The 17,899-nt window shown below is 42.1% G+C and overlaps 1 protein-coding gene across 2 annotated transcripts in view; it reads left to right on the forward strand.

Annotated features, from left to right (window-relative positions):
- Positions 1 to 7,043: 7,043 nt before the first annotated feature.
- ZNF830 (zinc finger protein 830) overlaps positions 7,044 to 17,899 on the forward strand; it is a 50,574-nt gene continuing 39,718 nt past the window's right edge. The window contains exons 1-3 of one of the 2 annotated variants that reach the window (XM_033930648.1): positions 7,044 to 7,208; positions 8,324 to 8,423; positions 11,004 to 11,127. In XM_033930648.1, coding sequence (XP_033786539.1) covers positions 7,105 to 7,208; positions 8,324 to 8,423; positions 11,004 to 11,127 — 328 coding nt within the window. In that variant the 5' untranslated portion in view covers positions 7,044 to 7,104. The remainder of the gene's footprint in view (positions 7,209 to 8,323; positions 8,424 to 11,003; positions 11,128 to 17,899) is intronic. The other variant, XM_033930647.1, reaches the window with a different exon arrangement.

A 17,899-nucleotide genomic window follows, 5' to 3' on the forward strand; every position in this document is an offset into this window, starting at 1 on the left:
TCTCCAATTGCACATCCAAACCCTGAAAATCGTCTAAGTGCACTGCCTGTGACTGATCCTTAGCATTACTACAAGATACCAAGAACGGAATGAAACCACCCATTGGCAATGCTGTGAGCAGCCTGCTATAGCTGATAATAAAAACAGCAGCTAAAATGATGCAGTCACTTTGTAGAATGAATCCATTACATTATTCATACAGGGTACTCTGGCGAGTGTCAGCCTGGATGGAAACTTTAAATAAGTATGCCAAGGAAAACTTGGATAAAACAAACTGAAACCAACCTTATTTATTTATTTATTCAAAAACTTATATACCACATATTAACTATGTGGTAAAATTACATACACATTATCCTGAGCTCCCTACGATCACTACAAATGTAACACAGGCAGACAAACTAGTCGGACACATTTTTAACATCCTCCCCACGCTGGATCACAAGATTCCAGGAAAGCATGAACAGACATTAGCAGGTCAAATTTCAACACTAGTAAAGCAGACTTGATGTAGAGTTGTAGACTTGATTTAGAACAAGCTATAATCACTGTAAGATAAAACACACTACAAAGACATCAGAGCTTGCTGTATACCCTATAACTTAAACCACTTTAGCTTCCCATCTATTTATCCCAATGACTTTGTTCTTCTCGACTGCATTTGCCTATTTGGCTGCTATTAAGATGTTTTGCTGTAATGTATAAAGGTTAGCATCATCTCTATTATCGAAACATTTTAATGTATGCATATTAAAATGTCTCATTTGTATTATATAAACAGCATATTATATGAATGTTCTTCCATGCTTCCTATAATTGTATCATTTGTAATATTACATTTTATCATATTTCTAAATGATTGTTCTACAGTCTTAAAGTTTATACTTATGATAATGTATCATGTTAGTCCTAACCAACTAGAATTCAATGTGCCATCTCCAAGTTTTCTTCATTGATTGTATTTATGCTTCTATTTGGTCACTTTTCTATTGTTAGCAAAGTTGTAAATTTTAGGCCTAATTGAACTTGCTGTACACCACCTTAGGTGAATATCTTCTGCAAGGTGATTAGTAAATCTCAATAAATAAATATAGAATTGCCAGGGCCCTATAGTACCCATAGCAGCATACCGGCTGCATATTAAAAGGAGTTCTTGATCTTTTAAAAATGTTTTTAATTTGTAATTTTGTAAACTGCTTGGATCCAGTGAGCTTGAGTGGTATATCAAATTGATGACTAAACATAAATGTATCTGTAACTAGTCTCATGCTAAGGTCCCAAATTGTTACTCTTTTTTTGTTAATTTGCCTGTGACATATCTCACCATAATTTGTTTCCGTTCTTCTGAGTCCTACCATTAAATACCATGTCTGGTACAGGATCTCTCCAGCATCCTCATCAGTAAACACTAAAGCAAAGAATTCATGTAGTTTTTATGCCATTGCCTTGTCCTGTTTGAGTGCCCCTTTTACCCCTCAGATCTAAAGATCCAACCAATGCCTTCACAGGCTTCTTGATTTTCTTCCCTCTATGCAAGCTCCTTTACAAACTATCTTTATGTCTGCTTTACATAGAACTTACCAGAATGGGTGTAGTTGGGGGGGGGGGGGCTGTCTTCAGGTCCAGATTAACAGTATTGGGCCCTAGGCAAATATTTAGTTGTGGGCCCTCCTAATGGGATTTCCCTGTCCCCTTACACCCTGATTTACTTCTTTTCACACTCTTATCGCCTAACCCACACCAAACATTTCACTTCCCCTGAAGTAGCAGGGAAAATGCAGAGCCTATCTGTGGGCCAGGTGGCAGTAATACTTTTTGGGTGAACAGGCCTAGGCCTCAAATGAAGATGCTTAATTGTTAGAGCTGCAGAGTTACCTAGGAGGGAGATTCTGTACTAGCCCTGGATTTCTGCAACATACATTATGGGATGTGATTTGCTGAGATCACTTGGTGGTATCAGGGATTACAAATACTCTTAGAGGCAGTACTCCCACCTCCACACCATCATGCAAAGTTCTTGCATTTGCTGCCAGTTCTTTCCCTAAGCCTATAGCAGACCCGTCTTTCCACCATTTTTAAATTCCTATTCCCTTTTAACAATCCCATCCTCCCAGAATAAGCACTAGTTCCATAGCTCTCTCCAAAATTTCATACAGGGTTCAGCCTCCACCTAGGCTCTAGCTGACATGGGCAAACTACAGCCTGTTTAGTTTTTTAATCTGGCCTGCGGCATCAGAGGTGGCCAAAGTTTGCCCATGTCTGCGCAGCCAAGACAGCAGAATCGTCTGTCCTTCTGGCAAACCGCTGGAAGGACGAAGAAAGAAAAGCAACAGCTGCTACAGGGGCAACCAGCCCTGGTGCTACCAAAAGGATTACAGAAAGCAGTCGCCCGGGCTATGGTGGGATTGCTCGCCATCGGCTCTAGCCCGCAGGATTCCGTCTCCTCAATAGGCTTCGCACACATGCTCTTTTAGCCGTGGTCAGTTGCTCACGTGCAGGAGGAGGAAGAAGAGCTGGGACATCAGCCCAGCATGGTCTGGGAAACCAGGCACCTCTGAGTGGGCAACTTACCTGAGAACATGGAAGGAAAAAAAATCAAGCATTTTAAACGGTGAGCGGCCTCTCTTGGGGCGCATCTTTTTCACCAGGGATGTGGGGGTATTTTGAAGGGAATAATGAATCTCATCAAAAACAGATGGAATCATAGAGAAACCCCATCAAGAAAGGAGTTGAGTTTAAGGAAGATTAGGAATGTTTCATAGCAAGTTATTGGCTCGTAAGCATCATAAAGTAAATACTTATGGGAAGATAAGAGGGTTATTTGAAACTTGAAGTGGGAGATCAGACACAAGAAAAGTAACAGGCTTGAGATTTGATTACTTGTGGGATGGGCAGCAGTGGCAAATAAAGTTTGAAACAGATGATCTGTTTGCACTGTATTTAGGCTCTAACTCCTTGGGCACTGTGGGTCGCCCTGCCCCTGTCAAATTTAAGAACCCTTCACTCCTCCAATGCTGCTTCTCCTCACATCCTCTCTAGCCCCCAACTCCCCTACCTCCCTCCTTCCCCAGGCCAAGTCACTGTAATTTTATCTTTGGGCAGCTAGTAGTAACAATGAGGCGACCCTGCAGCCACAGGCTTGTCCCAGAAGCCGCCTTTCTGCAGTGACTTCCTGTTCCCGCGGGACCTGCAGAGAGGCGGCTTCTGGGGCAGGCCAGCCACATTAGGCTCAACTCACTGCTGTCCGAAGACTAAATTACAGCGGCTGGGCCCATGGAGGAGTTGGGAGAACCAGCTAAACCCAGCCAATACGAACAGATGATCCGACAATTGAAATTTGTTCGTAATCTCTAGATACTGCTGTAGAAGTCTGTGCTCTTTCTCTATCTCGAAGGAGTGAAGGTAGGTAAGTGGACTTGATTGATGTGAAAGCTGGAAACTACTTTCGGTAAGAAAGATGGAGCTGTGTGTAAGATCACGCCTGAATCAGAAATTCTGAGAAATGGATCTCTGCAGGACAATGCCTGAAGGTCCGACACTTGTCAGTCAGACGTAATCATTACCAAAAATGCTGTCTTGATGATGAGGTCCATCAGGGAAGCTTGATCTAGAAGTTCATAGGGTGCTCTCACTAGTGCCCAGAGGACCAGCTTAAGATTTCACGTTGGAAAAGGCTGTCATACTAGAAGACAGAGGCATAACATAACCTTCAAAAATCTGGCCACATCTGGATGTGCAGCTATGGCGCTCTTACTAATCCTAGGACCAAAACAGGAGAGTCCCACAATCTGAACTTTCAGGGAGCCAATCATTAGGTCTTTTCCAGACTTTCCTGCAGGAAAGCGATTACCAAAGAGATTGGTGCTGGGCTTGGGTCCTCACTCCTGTGTACACTAAGTTTAGAAGCACTTCCATACTTTCGTATATGCTGATATAGTCATCTTCTTCCCACATCTTAGAAGGGTGAAGACCTATTCAGCCGAACAACCTTTACATGCTAGTACTATGCGCCCAAGAGCCATGCCGTAAGACCAAAGCATTCTGGATCCTGCAGGGCAACTGGACCCTGTATGAGCAGCTGGAGATGACAAGGAAGTTTGAGACTTTGATCCCTTTGCAGATGGACTAGGTCTGCATGCCACTGTTGCCTTGGCTACTCTCCTCACTCATGTGCAGAAGACCTGCCTTTGGTCAGGTTGTACCGAGGTGTCCAGACCTTTGCTTCCTGGCTTGTCTTCGACTGAAGAACCAAACCGCCTTCTTGTTGCCATCAGATCGAATGTTGGGTACTCCACCAATTCACAATGCAGGTAAAGGCATCCTAAGTCAGTGACCATTCCCTGGGATCCAGGCTGAGAAAATCCACTCGCACATTGTCTATTCACTTCTGCCACATGCGCTGCCAAGAGTGCCAGAAGCTGGGCCTCCACCCATTGAAACAACTTCTGGGCTTCCAAGTGTAGAGCAATGCTGTTGAGACAGTGTATGATAAAATGTCTAGTAAGTTACCTCTTTTATTGTTTTTACTCTTGTTTGCTGGAAGAACTATGAGACTTGTGTGTTTTAAAGATTATGTATGTTGAATTGTGAGCCACTTTGGCTAAAAGTGGAACATAAATGTTTTAAATAAATAAAATAAATAAACAAACAATGCTTTTGGCATCCCCCTGATGATTGACATAGGCTACCACCATTGCATTGTCCGAGAAAACTTGTACTGCTTTGTTCTGTAATGTGCTCCCAAACTAAAGCGCCAGGCAGATGTCTCGAAATTCCAAGCAGTTGATCGACCACTTCCTCTGGGAAGGAGAACAGCATCCCTGAACTGGATGGCTCTTGCAATGTGCCCTTCAGCCATATAGGCTTACATTTGTCATCAGAGTCACCCATGAAGAGATGCAAAGGAGAACTCTTCTGGTGAGAGACTGGGGTTCCAACTATCAGGCTAGAATGCAATGAGCTTCTGCTGTCCAAGGCAGCTATTGGTACATCCCTCTGTGGGCACCATTGGGAAAGGAGCACATCCTAGAGTGGATGCAAATGTGCCCTTGCCCAGGGGACTACATCCATGATCACAACCATTGATCCCAGTACCTGCAAATAATGCCAAGCCATCGGAGCAGACTTGCTCCAAAACTCCTATATCTGATGCAGAAGCTTTTCTCTGCAGACTCTCAGATACTCTAAAATCTGCTTCAACTCCAGGAGGCTTTTCTGAAAGTTGACCACCCAGCCCAGCTTCTGCAGCAGGTGAATCACTTTTTGAACCGCTTATCTGCCTTTGGATTCGGACTGGGCTCTTATTAGCAAATCATCCAGATATGGATGGATTTGCATGCCCGTTCTGCGCAGGTGTGCTGCAACAACCACCCCTTGAAGGTCCATGGTGCCACGAACTGGAAGTGTTGCTCCAGCATATGGAATCGCAAATACTTCCTGTACTCTGGAAAAATGGGAATGTGCAGATATGCCTCAGTCAAATCCAAGTAGGCAAGAAATTTGCCCGGCACCGCTGATGCAATCACCGACCTCATCATCTCCATTAGAAAATGTGGAATCTTGAGAGTTGCATTCTTGCTTTGAGGTCCAGAATTGGTCTCCAGTCTTCTGAGCCTCTCTTTGGCACTATGAAGTATATCAAGTATCTGCCAGAGCTCGAGTCTTCCTCTGGTATGGTCTCTATGGCCTCCATATCCAGCTGTTGCTCTGATTTTGGCTGCTCTTTCCTGGCCTCCCAGGCAGTCTAGAAAAAGGTCTGGGAGAGGGCGAAAGAACTTGAGCTTGTGCCCTTCCTGTATAATATCCAGCATCCAGCAATCTGTGGTGCCAGCAGGGCTCTGATCCCCGAGGGTTCCATGTGCCCCATGTTAATTATGTAAGCGTCAAACATTTTGATGAATTTAGGGGGAAAACCCTGACTAGGATGTCCAGACAACCCCTGCAGATGCTCAAAAAGCTCCTAAAGTTTTGCTGCTGTCACAGCTGCGCTTCACCGGGGACACACTTGGGCTGCTCCCCGGTTCAAATATGGACCTTTGTCTGGGCCCTCAGACCTGCCTGGCATTAACACCACCCGAGGGACCAGAGGAGGCTAAACCAGTGGCTCCCATCCCTCCTTATGTGCGTGCAGCACATGTAACACTGACGATCCTCAGATAGCCATCCACCGCAAACTTGGCATGAATCCAAGGTATCCTGGCCTCACAAACTGTCCAAACAAAACAATAATTGAAATACAAGATCAGAAAAGACTGGCTCTCATCATCTCGCTTGTAGAGAGACAACTGAGGAATTGGTAGGGTTACCAGAAGTTCGGATTTCCCCAGACATCCCCTCCTTTTCGAGGATATGTCTAGGGATCCGACTGGCTTTTCAAAACATGGCACTTTGGGTTTTGAAAAGCTTTCCAGGTAGAAACGACTTTGGGATGGCATCTGCGCATGCAATGTGTTGATGTCATTGTTGCATCACACCAGTGCATGTGCAGATGCTCTCCTGACAAGTGACCAGGTTGAGGGGACGGGGCTGGAGGTGGAATGGGGTGTGATTTGGGCAGAATGGGGCGGGCCATGGGTCTGGATTTCATTCCCGAAAATCTGGTAATCCTAGGAATTGGAGGACAGGATGGCAGGCAGAGCAAAAGAATACTAATGAGGCTCCCTACATGAATTCTCCCGAGAGGGGATTGACTACCAAAGAGAAATTTATCTGTACTAGAACTTAAGTTCTTTACACTGGTCACTTGATCCAGCAGAAGCGGCAAGACCTCATCAAGAGAAGTCTGACAGAATTATGAAAAAATCATAAGGAACAGCCCTGCTTAAGTTATTATTCTACAGCAATCTATAAACAAAAGAAACACACCTTCTCAGCATAGTTATTGCGGATAGCTTGAAAACCCAACTACAGTAATTATAACGCCCAAAGGCCCGAGAACCTCACACCACAGGTTGCCACGCCCTCCCTCACGCGCCAGACTGGTTCTGCTTGCGGAAGTGACGTCACTCGCGCGCCTGGCTTCAGCACTGCACTCTTTCTTGTTTCCGGAAGTATGCCGGAAGTTGTCGATTGATGTCGGTCCAGGTTTGTGGGAAGTGGTGAAGTATGGCGTCGGACGGTAAGAAAATTGTGAAGCAGGAGGAGTTGCGGCGGCTGATGCGCGAGGAGAAGCGGCGAAGCAGGAAGCGCGTGGATTCTCCCTATGCAAAATATCCTTTTATGACCTATTCTGACTTTTGCCTCCTGGTACAGTGTTTAAACTTTGTTTCCTGCGTCCTGGTCCATAAGACGAAAACCAAAGTGGTTTTATTCTGTTGTTTTTTTGTCAGAATTTTACTGTAAGGCTTTGTTTGTTTGTGTTCATACAGTTTAAACAATATAACATTAATGTTGGTTTTCATATGCTTATGGATAAAAAGAATAGTAACAAAGACAAGCAGTTAGTACATTGATGATTAACTGTTAACAAAAGAATCTAATAGAGGCCATTTGCATTTGGTAAACAACCATTTATCTCAGCTATGATTAATTATCATTTTTAAGTCTCACAGTCTAAGGTCTAGATTCACTAACCTGCCCGATCGTGCACGACCCGTGGCCAATCCGCAGCAGGCCGACAAATTTATGGTACCACGTATTATGAAGGGGTCCTTTTACTAGGATGTGCTAACTGCTAAGAAGCCTATTGGTATAAAATGGGAATAATAAATTAACATATCAAATAAGGCTGCTTAACACACTAGTCCAAGGGTCCTTAATCTTTTTTTTTTGTTTCCTGCACCCTTTTAATTGATCAATGAAACCCTTGCACCCTCTCTTACTAAACAATGCATCCACTAGTGATTACTGACAGCTACATAAGTTGCTGTTAACTGCTAATAGTTCTAATGTTAATGTGCACTAAAATTAAAATAGTATACAGCTGTACTTCTAATAACTATCTTAAAACTCTGTCTAGAAGATCTCAGTAATGCTTCAGATTTCAAGACTCTGGCACCACTGGTTAACAACTCCTGCATTAGCTAGTATGGTCTATATCAGAAAGGTGGTGATTATGCTAAACTAAAGGGTGGATAATAGAATACACTCTGAGGATGTTGAAATGACTAGTGGAATGCTTTAGGGCTCTGTGCCAGGAGCATTACAGAGACGGGGAGTATGTGCATACCTCTCCTTTTGGTGCCCCCATGATGTTTTATTTCAGCTTTCTTTACTGAGCTCCCGATTTTAATCTCCGTTCCATAGCCTGGTCCCTGTAGTTTTGAAATATAGGTTCTCTAAGTTTTTAATAATTGTGATAGCTCCTTAATTCTAGTTTTTGTACATATAATAGTTTGGGGCATCTTTCCTGTGCACTGTGCAACATCGCTATTAAGAGTGAATTATTATGGCCAACACATATCCTTGGCAAACAGCATAAAGAGGTGAGAATTTAAAAATGTGTAACAATTTCATTTTTTTGTACTATTTTGGTATGTTTACTAATTATAGCTGTACTGCATGTGATTTACTTTCTGGGTGAAATTTAAGAGTTAGTAAAGTTGCTTATCAGAATACCTGAGTATAAACTATTATCCTGCTGTAGTTAAACTAACCCCCTACTTTTACAAAACTGCGCAAGAAGATGGGTGCCAGACCAATTGGGGTGGGAGTGGGTGGAGGGAGAGGCACAGTAACAGAGAATACGGAAGAGGCAGAGAGAAGGCAGGCAAAAAATTTCTATTTATTTTCTTTTTTTTGCTTTTGGATAATGTAGTATATTAGTTGTGTTGATAAACATTTATAAACAAAGCCCTGCAAGCTGAAGATCTCGTTCTCTAGTTCAGCAGCTAGAACTTTGATTTATAAAATGACAATTGTACAGAATATTGTTTCTTTTTATACTTTAATAAAATAAGTTCAGTATAAAACTATTTGAGGTTTGTGTGGATGAGATCAAATGGTTTGCGGGGATGGGGTGGAGACGGAGACAAATTTTCTCTTCATTCCATTCTCTAAAACATATCTCTTAGGTGGTATCTTCCTCATTTTACTACCTGCGACAACTCCAAAAAATAAGTAACTACTTTTCAGAGTCTGACTTCACCCAACCACTCTATGCCTTAGTATTCTCCCGCATGGATTACTGCAATGCGCTATTCAGTGGTCTCACAGCAAAGAACTTACAACATCTCCAGTGTGTACAAAATGCTGCAATTGGACTTCTAAAAAACCTTCATGCCCAAGATCCTGTCTGCCAAGCTCTATTGTTGGCTTATTGGCTGCCCAAAGCCAAACGTGTCTTCAAGGGCCTGATGCTAGCGTTCATATCCTTGCATGACATGGCGCCGGGCTCATGACAGCCAAGCTTCCTCCATACATACCTCTCTGCTTCCAGGATGAAATATACTTCAAAATGTTCCCTGGTTGTGCTCTTCAACTGCAAACCGCCAAACGACGTTCCACTCCCACTTCATACAGAGCCACTGGAATCAAACTGCCCCCCCCCAGATAAGATCCCTTGAAGGATTCCTCAACTTTAGGAAAGCAATAAAAACATACCTCTTCACCTAACTCCCCTGCCCATGACCGATGGATTACAAAGAAATGTATATTTTTACCAGATCCCGGTATGTACCTCGTTAGGATAAAACTTGCACTGTAACTATGACAAATTCAACTGTATATTATGTTTATTAGTATTAGACCTCTAGTATGTATCATGTTAGGATAAAACTTGTATTGTAAACTTGTACTGTAATTATGACAATTCCTAACCTGTTAACTGTATATTATGTATGTTTAACCTGTAACCCGTTCTGAGCTCTTTGGGGAGAACGTGATAGAAAACAAACAAACACAATAAATAAATACAACACAATTTTGTGCTCCCTTATCCCAAGCCACACAGGAACTATCCTCGCGTTCAATTGGATGTTCACGGCTAGAAGCTCAACCTCCAAGGCAAATAGCATAGGAAAATGAGGGCACCCCTTTCTGGTTCCTCTGTATAACCAAAATTCCTCTGATTGTACTCTGTTTACCACAGTACTAAATCTTGGCTTCAAATACAAAGCCTAAATCCATTCTGTAAAATGAACTTGAATGCCCACACTCCTACATCCCACTCGACTCTGTTCATTTATTATTTATTTATTTATTCAATTTTCTATACCGTTCTCCCAGGGGAGCTCAGAACGGTTTACATGAATTTATTCAGGTACTCACGCATTTTTCCATGTCAGTCCCTGCGTGCTCACAATCTATCTAATGTACCTGGGGCAATGGGGGGATTAAATGACTTGCCCAGGGTCACAGGGAGCAGCATGGGTTTGAACCCACAACCTCAGGGTGCTCAGGATGTAGCTTTAACCACTGCGCCTCACACTCCCGTTAAGGGTTTTCTCGATATCCAATGCCAGACACAGCCCTTATGCCTTTTTGACATCTTAGCTATTGAAATATATTGACAACCCACCTCACATTATCTAAAATGATCCTCCCCTTTATAAACCCTGTTTGATCAGGATGTATTATTTTTGTTAAGATATTTTCTAGATGAAAACCCAGAACCATGGCAATTATCTTAGTCACAATTTAAGAGGGCTATAGGCCTAATCTTAATCCCACTCGAACCTCACCCTCAAACATTCCTTCTACTCTATCCCTCTACTCTATCCCTAACATCTCTGGACTAAGAAAACTATTCCAACCCTCCTGAGACCTTCCCCCTCCCGCCTGGAGATCTTAGAAACCAAAAATATTTAGTTCAGCAATCTCTAATTCATACAGCCTTTTAAAATAAACCCACCCACCCCACTGTGCACAGCTTTGCCTTCTTGTGTCACAATGCAATTTCTTTTCTTTGGTACTGATAGCACATTGCATGTGGAAAAAAGATGCTGTCAGATTTCAGTATTTCTGGAGTGAAGTGCTCCAAAATAAATTGCCTTGATGTATATAAATTTTAGACAAATGCCTTCAGTGGGAGAAATACCTGGAGATTAATTATATTTATTTTTCAGAAAGTATCAGAGTTAAAAGATGCCAAACAGCCAGCACCAGGCCCTCTGTTAAGTACATCATCCTCTCATGTCCTCAAAAGAAAAGTGGTAGATTCAGAAAGTCAAGAAATAAAAAAGGTAAAAGGTAAGGAAAACCACTTTTTTTCAAAATCCTAGTTTAATTAAGGGCTCCTTTTACTAAGCTGCACTAGTGGTTTTAGCACGCACTGCAGATTAGAGCGCGCTAACCCCATGCTACACGCCAAAAACTAACGCCAACTCAATGGTGGCGTTAGCGTCTAGCGCGCACTAAAACCGCTAGCGCAGCTTAATAAAAGGAGCCCTAAGTGTTGACATTAATAGGAATCAGTTTGAAAATTTGCTTCCAGATTATTATGAGTATGAAATATGCTGTCGTGTGTTTAGATTTAGTAGAAAATACTCCTGTGGGAATTTTGCATAAAGTTGTTGTGGGAGGGTTTTTTCTTTTATTTTGCAAAACTGTAATCTATTTGTAATTTTTGTTGTTTTTTTTTTTTATTATTTATTTATGAGATTTTCCATTTTAATACAAGCATTACTTTTTACAATGCAAAAGATCCAATAACAATATTCAACAAAATTTATAAAGAAAATATAATATCTTATTTAGTCCACAATTTGAAACCACAATTAAAAGGTCAAGAAAGGAAATAAACATCTAAATATAATCACAAATCAACTAATCAAGGTCACGGCATTAGCTTCCCCAATTACAGCCAGCTGGTAGGTCATACATTACTAGGCATGGTTACCATTTTCTCCTTTGATTCAATAAATTCCAAAAGTTGTTTGGGCTCAAAAAAAAAAGAAAATTTTTATCTTGTAAAGATACATAACACTTTGCAGGAAATTTAACAAGAAAAGTAGCCCCCAGAGCCAGGGTCCTTGACCTCAAGGACAAAAACTCCTTCCTACGTCTCTGGGTCCTCTGAGCTAAATCTGGAAAAACTCGTACATTAGAACCCAAAAACTTATCATTTATATGTCGAAAATACATACGAAGAATAAATTCCCTGTCACTCTCCAAGGCTAAAGTCAACAACATGGTAGTTCTTTGAGTGACAACCTCAAGGGAATTTTCCAGAAATGAAGACAAATTTAAGTCCTCAGCTTTATCCACTGGGGTTTCTGTAGGTGTGGATTCCCCTTGTGTTGTCCTTAAATTCAAATAGTAAGCTCTAACAATTGGAGGTAAATTTTCTGATGGGATGGCTTAGGTCTCTCGGAAATATTTCCTAGCCATCTCAACTGGTGAAATAATAGGACATTTAGGAAAATTCAGAAATCTTAAATTATTTTTCCTCAGTTGGTTTTCGAAATTTTCCATCTTGCGGGAAACATAAGATCTTTCCTTAACCAATTCTACTTGAATCTTTTTTACTTCACTCAAATTATTTTCCTGTTTCTCCAACCTTTCAGTAACATTAGTTAGAAGCACCCCTTGTTGTTCCACCTTGGAGAAAACAGTTCCATAATCTGTCTTAATTGTAGATAAAGTCAATTTGAGATTGGAATCCATGACTGATATGGTCTGCCATAGCGCTTCCATATCTATCTTATCTGGTTTCTTCATCTCCCCAAAACAGATAGTATTCCCTCCCGAGGCACCTCTCACCTCTTCTTCTAAAATGCAGGGGGATTCTTGGTGGTTTCCGTCTCCTCCTTCAAAAGAAAGGCTTGATAGGGATGTCCCTCCGATGCTGGAATCACTCTCTCCCTCTCGGGGCTGTCGGTTTCCAGGCAGTCCCTGCACTTGTGCACTTCCGGGTTGGGGAGGAACCAGCCTCTGGTCCGGACTTAGAGTAGTCAGACTCTCTGCGCTGAGGTCTGCCGAAAAATCCGGGTTCCCTCCCGAAGTAGCTGGGGTCGCCTCACCCATGCGAGCAAAAGCGCTCGTTATCGAAGTCTGAATCAACCGTTGAAGGGGTTCAGCTGCCGGAGGGACAACGCGGGAAACTCATTTTCTCTTCCCCATGTCACCGCCAGAGAAGAGACAACAACTCAGATTCAGATACGAACGAGCGGAGAGCTCGCTCAGGCGTCCGCTCCCGACGCCATCTTGATCTTTCTCCCGTAATTTTTGTTGTTGTTGAATTCCCCCATCATATAGGCATTGCTTCTCAGTGTTCTCCCCAAGCTTTCTCTTTGCTGAGGTTTCACACACCCATCTCCTTCCAGCAGCCTCATTTCTCAGCTATCTTAAAGCCCATCCCTAAACTTTATCTCTCTCCTTCTGATTCCTAGTGGGTTCAGTTCCCAGTATTCTCTATAAGCACTGGCAAGTTAAATGCAAAGCATTGATAAAGAAAGCTAAACAAGAATATGAAGAACAATTTGCCAAAGAGGCAAAAACTTATAGTAACAATATTTGTAGTTGCATCAAAAGCCAGAAAACCTGTGAGGGAATCTGTGGGACCGTTGGATGATCAAGGAGTAAAAAGTGTGCTCAGGGAGGATAAGGCCATAGCAGAGAGACTGAATGAATTCTTTGCTTCAGTCTATACGGAAGATGGTGTAAGAAATCTACCTAAACCAGAAATGGTTTTAAAGGGTGATGAGGTAGAAGAATTGAAAGAAATCTTGGTGAACCTGGAAGATGTACTAAGCCAAATAGACAGGTTAAAGAGTGATAAATCACCTGGACCGGATGGTATACATCCCAGGGTACTGTTAAGAACTCAAATATGAAATTGCTGATCTGCTGTTAGTGATATATAATCTTTTGCTAAAATCATCTGTAGTACCTGAAGATTGGAGGATGGCCAATGTTACGCTGATTTTTAAAAAGGGTTCCAGGGGCTATCTGGGGAATTATAGACCGGTAAGCCTGACCTCAGTGCTGGGCAAAATAGTGGAAACAATTATAAAAAAATGCACATTGGGAAGAATAATCCAAATCATAGTTACTGGATGCTAGGGTCCACCTTGGGGGGTGGGGGGGTGGGGGGGGGTGGGGGGGGGTCAGCGCTCAAGAAAAAGATCTGGGTGTCATCATGGACAGTATGCTGAAACCTTCCATCCAGTGTGCGGCAGCGGCCAATAAAGCAAACAAGATGCTAGGAATTATTAGAAAAGGGATGGTATACAAGACTAAGAATGTTATACTGCCTCTGTAGTACTCCATGGTGCGACCTCACCTTGAGTATTGCATTCAGTTCTGGTCTCCTTATCTCAAAAAAGATATAGCGGTACTAGAAAATGTTCAAAGAAGAGCGACTAAAATGATAAAGGGGATGAAACTCCTCTCGTATGAGGAAAGACTAAAGAGGTAAGGGCTCTTCAGCTTGGAAAAGAGACGGCTGAGGGGAAATAAGATTGAAGTCTGCAACATCTTGAGTGGAGTAGAACGGGTATAAGTGGATCGATATTTTACTGCATCAAGATTTATAAAGACTTGGGGACACTTGATGAAGTTAACAGAGTAATACTTTTAAAACTAATAAGAGGAAATATTTTTTCACTCAGAGAATAAATAAGCTCTGGAATGCTTTGCCAGAGGATGTGGTAAAAGCGGTTAATAATCTGCTGGTGAGACAGACATGGGGTAAGCCACTGCTTTCCCTGGATCAGTGGCATAGAATGCTGCTACTCTTTGGGTTTTTGCCAGATACTAACCCAGTAAGGCTATTCTTATGTTCCCCTTTTCATGGGATAAACCTCTTCCCTTCTCATTTTTCTTTCTCTCCCGGTTCCCCAGCAAAGCCCCCAAGTTCTCTTGCCATCTCTCTCAATTCTTGTCCCTTCCCCATAGCTCTCGGCCTTCCTCCAGTACATACCCTCATAACTCTTTCTTCCAGTGCAATAGAAATGGTATGCTGAACCTTAGGGAACTCTGTTCATTCTTGGTTGCATACTGCAGAAAGATGTCAATCACAGCTTTGAAATCTCCTTCTGCCAGGAATCTGCTGCCCCCTTCAGTTTGTTCCAAAACATGCAAGAGCTCTAGGTAAAAGACAGGAGAAGAAGAGACATGGGGAGCTCCCTGAAACGAAAGTTCTGATCTGCTCATATAACATTATGACAGTCAATAATGAAACTACAATGTATAAATGTATAAATATTACCATTGAACAGGAAAACACATCAAATGAAAGTAACAGCCTGAATATTTGTGGAGCTCAATTATCTCTTCAGATTCCATTTACAAACTGATTCTGAACCCATAGTCTGACTGGCAGTGAAGTCTTAACTATGGAGAGGACCATGAAGCATAAGGCAGAAACAAGCGCATCAGAAATTATCGGTTGGGGGGGGGGGTTAGCATACCATTCCTATCTACTAGAAAATATATTATCAAGGTAAGAACCTAATCTCTTTTTATAGTGCAATAGAATGGTATGCTGAACCTTATGGACATACCTAAGCAGTCCCTGAAGTCCCAGGTGGGATCGATAAGCTTGCTTATTGTAACAAGTGGGATCGGATTCCTTAAAACCTCAATAATACAGTGTTACAACTTCAAAAGAATAGAAAACAATTTTCCTGTCATCAAATAATGATGATAAGACATTTTATGCAAAAAATTCTAGCAGTATTTTATTAAATTAATCTTCAATATCAGTATTGTGAAAAATATCAGAAATTTAACATACTTTGATAATAGCTAAACATGTACACTTTGGTGTAATCTACCAGTGGCATTCCAAACACTCAAGCATTCAAGGTCTTCTTAGGATAGGATAAAGCCTGCAATGCTGTTCAACTCCTTACGCATCTTCATCACTTCTTGTCTAGACTACTGCAATCTGCTTCTCACTGGTTTACCACTAAACCATCTCTCTCCCCTTCAGTCTGTTCAGATCTGTGCTGCATGCCTCATATTCCATCATTGTTGTTATTACCCCTCTCCTCAAGTCATTTCATTGGCTTTCTATCCATTTCCACATAGAGTTCAAACTTCTCTTACTGACATACAAGTGTATTCACTTTGTAGCTCCTCAGTATCTCTCCTATCTCATCACTACCCCCCCTCCCATACTGGGCACTCAGCTCATTGGATAAGTCTCTCTTATCTAAACCCTTCTCCTCTACGGCCAACTCCAGACTCCATTCCTTCTACTTTGTTGCACCGTATACCATGAGCAAACTGCTTGACTTGGAACGTCAAGCTCCATCTCTGGCAGTGTTCAAATCCAGACTCAAAGCCCACTTCTTTGAAGATGCTTTCAATTCCAAACTCCAAATTACTTTCTAAGCACCAATATCTGTCTTATCATTCCTTTTTTAATTCCCCCACCTGAGCACAGTGTATCGATTCACCTTCTTGTCCAGTTTCTGTCTTAACTAGATTGTAAGCTCTTTTGAGCAGGGACTGTCTCTTCTATGTTTTGATGTACAATGCTGGGTATGTCTAGTAGCACTATAGAAATGATTAGTAGTAGTGTTATCCTTGAACAAGCAGGCAACAAATTCTCACATGTGGATGACATCATCCACAGAGCCTGGTACGGACAGTATTAAAAGTGAACTGTCACTTTAAGTTTTAAGAAACTTCGTGACTGCCTGCACCGCGCATACACGAGTGCCTTCCTGCCCGACGTAGACTTGCTGTACCTCAGTTCTTCATTTTCCGTGGACCGAAGAAGTGCTTTTTTCTGGACTTCGTCCAGTCTGCTTTGCCTTCAACCTGTAGTGTTTTCTGACAAGTGGCCTTTGGCCATTTTTTCTTCACTTTTGTTACTCTTAAGATAAAAACTAAAAGAACCCAATTTTTCCTTTTCGTTACTTGGGCCTTCAGCCTTCGTGTTATTTTCTCGGCGGGCTTTTTCTAGTTTCTCATCATTGGGTTTCATTTTTCCGCCGCAAGTCATACTCAAGACGGAATCAGCCACCATGATACTGATAGCTCCTTGGTGGCCCAGACAACCTTGGTACTCCTTTCTACTTCAGCTGAGTTCCAAGTATCCAATTCCCTTGCAAATCTTTCCATCTCTGCTCACTCAGAGTCAAATGTCTCTTTTGAATCCCAATCTGAAATCACTACACCTCAAAGCTTGGTACCTCTTGACTTGACTTCAACAGATCCTCATCTCTCTGATGAGTACAAGCTGTTATTGCTACTCAGCACTGTTATCAACAGAAGTGGACACGTTTCCATATGTGGTGTACTCTCCACCACCAAGATGCTTCATCTCCTGTCATCAGTATTAGATTATCTTCTCCTTCTTTCCAATTCTGGATTGAAAACTACTTTGGTCAGGGTTTTCCTCAGTGCTATCAGTGCTTTCCACGTTCCTGTTAACATTAAATCTCTGGCCTCTCATCCTCTTGTTTACAGATTTATGAAAGGACTTTTTAATTCCAAACCTCCACTCAACCCTCCTCTGGTTGTCTGGGATCTTAATGTAGTCTTAGCCACTTTGATGAAACCACCATTTGAGCCAATGGCTTCTACTCATCTCAAGTTTCTCACTTGGAAAGTGGTCTTCTTGATTTCTCTTACCTCTGCTCATTGAATGAGTGAACTCCAAGCATTGGTGTCGGACCCATCATTCACAGTATTCCATCTTGACAAGGTGGTTCTCTGCATTCATCCTAAATTCCTCCCTAGAGTGGCCATGGAACTTCATCCCAATCTTTCCATTGTGCTATCAGTCTTCTTCCCAAAGCCTCATGCTCATCCTGTAGAGACAGCTCTTTACATGTTGGACTGTGAACATGAATTGGCTTACTATATATAACAAACTAAACCACACAGGACTTCACCTCAACTGTTCATCTCCTTTGATCCTAACAAATTGGGCAAATCTGTAACCAAATGAACTGTTTCTACATGACTAGTAGCATGTATCTCTTTCTGCTATGCTCAGGCTGGGCTGCAGCTCAAAGGACATGTGACACCACACAAAGTCCACGCTATGGCAGCATCAATAGCT

The sequence above is a fragment of the Geotrypetes seraphini genome, chromosome 2, assembly GCF_902459505.1.
Source record: "Geotrypetes seraphini chromosome 2, aGeoSer1.1, whole genome shotgun sequence".
NCBI classification, from domain to species: domain Eukaryota; kingdom Metazoa; phylum Chordata; class Amphibia; order Gymnophiona; family Dermophiidae; genus Geotrypetes; species Geotrypetes seraphini.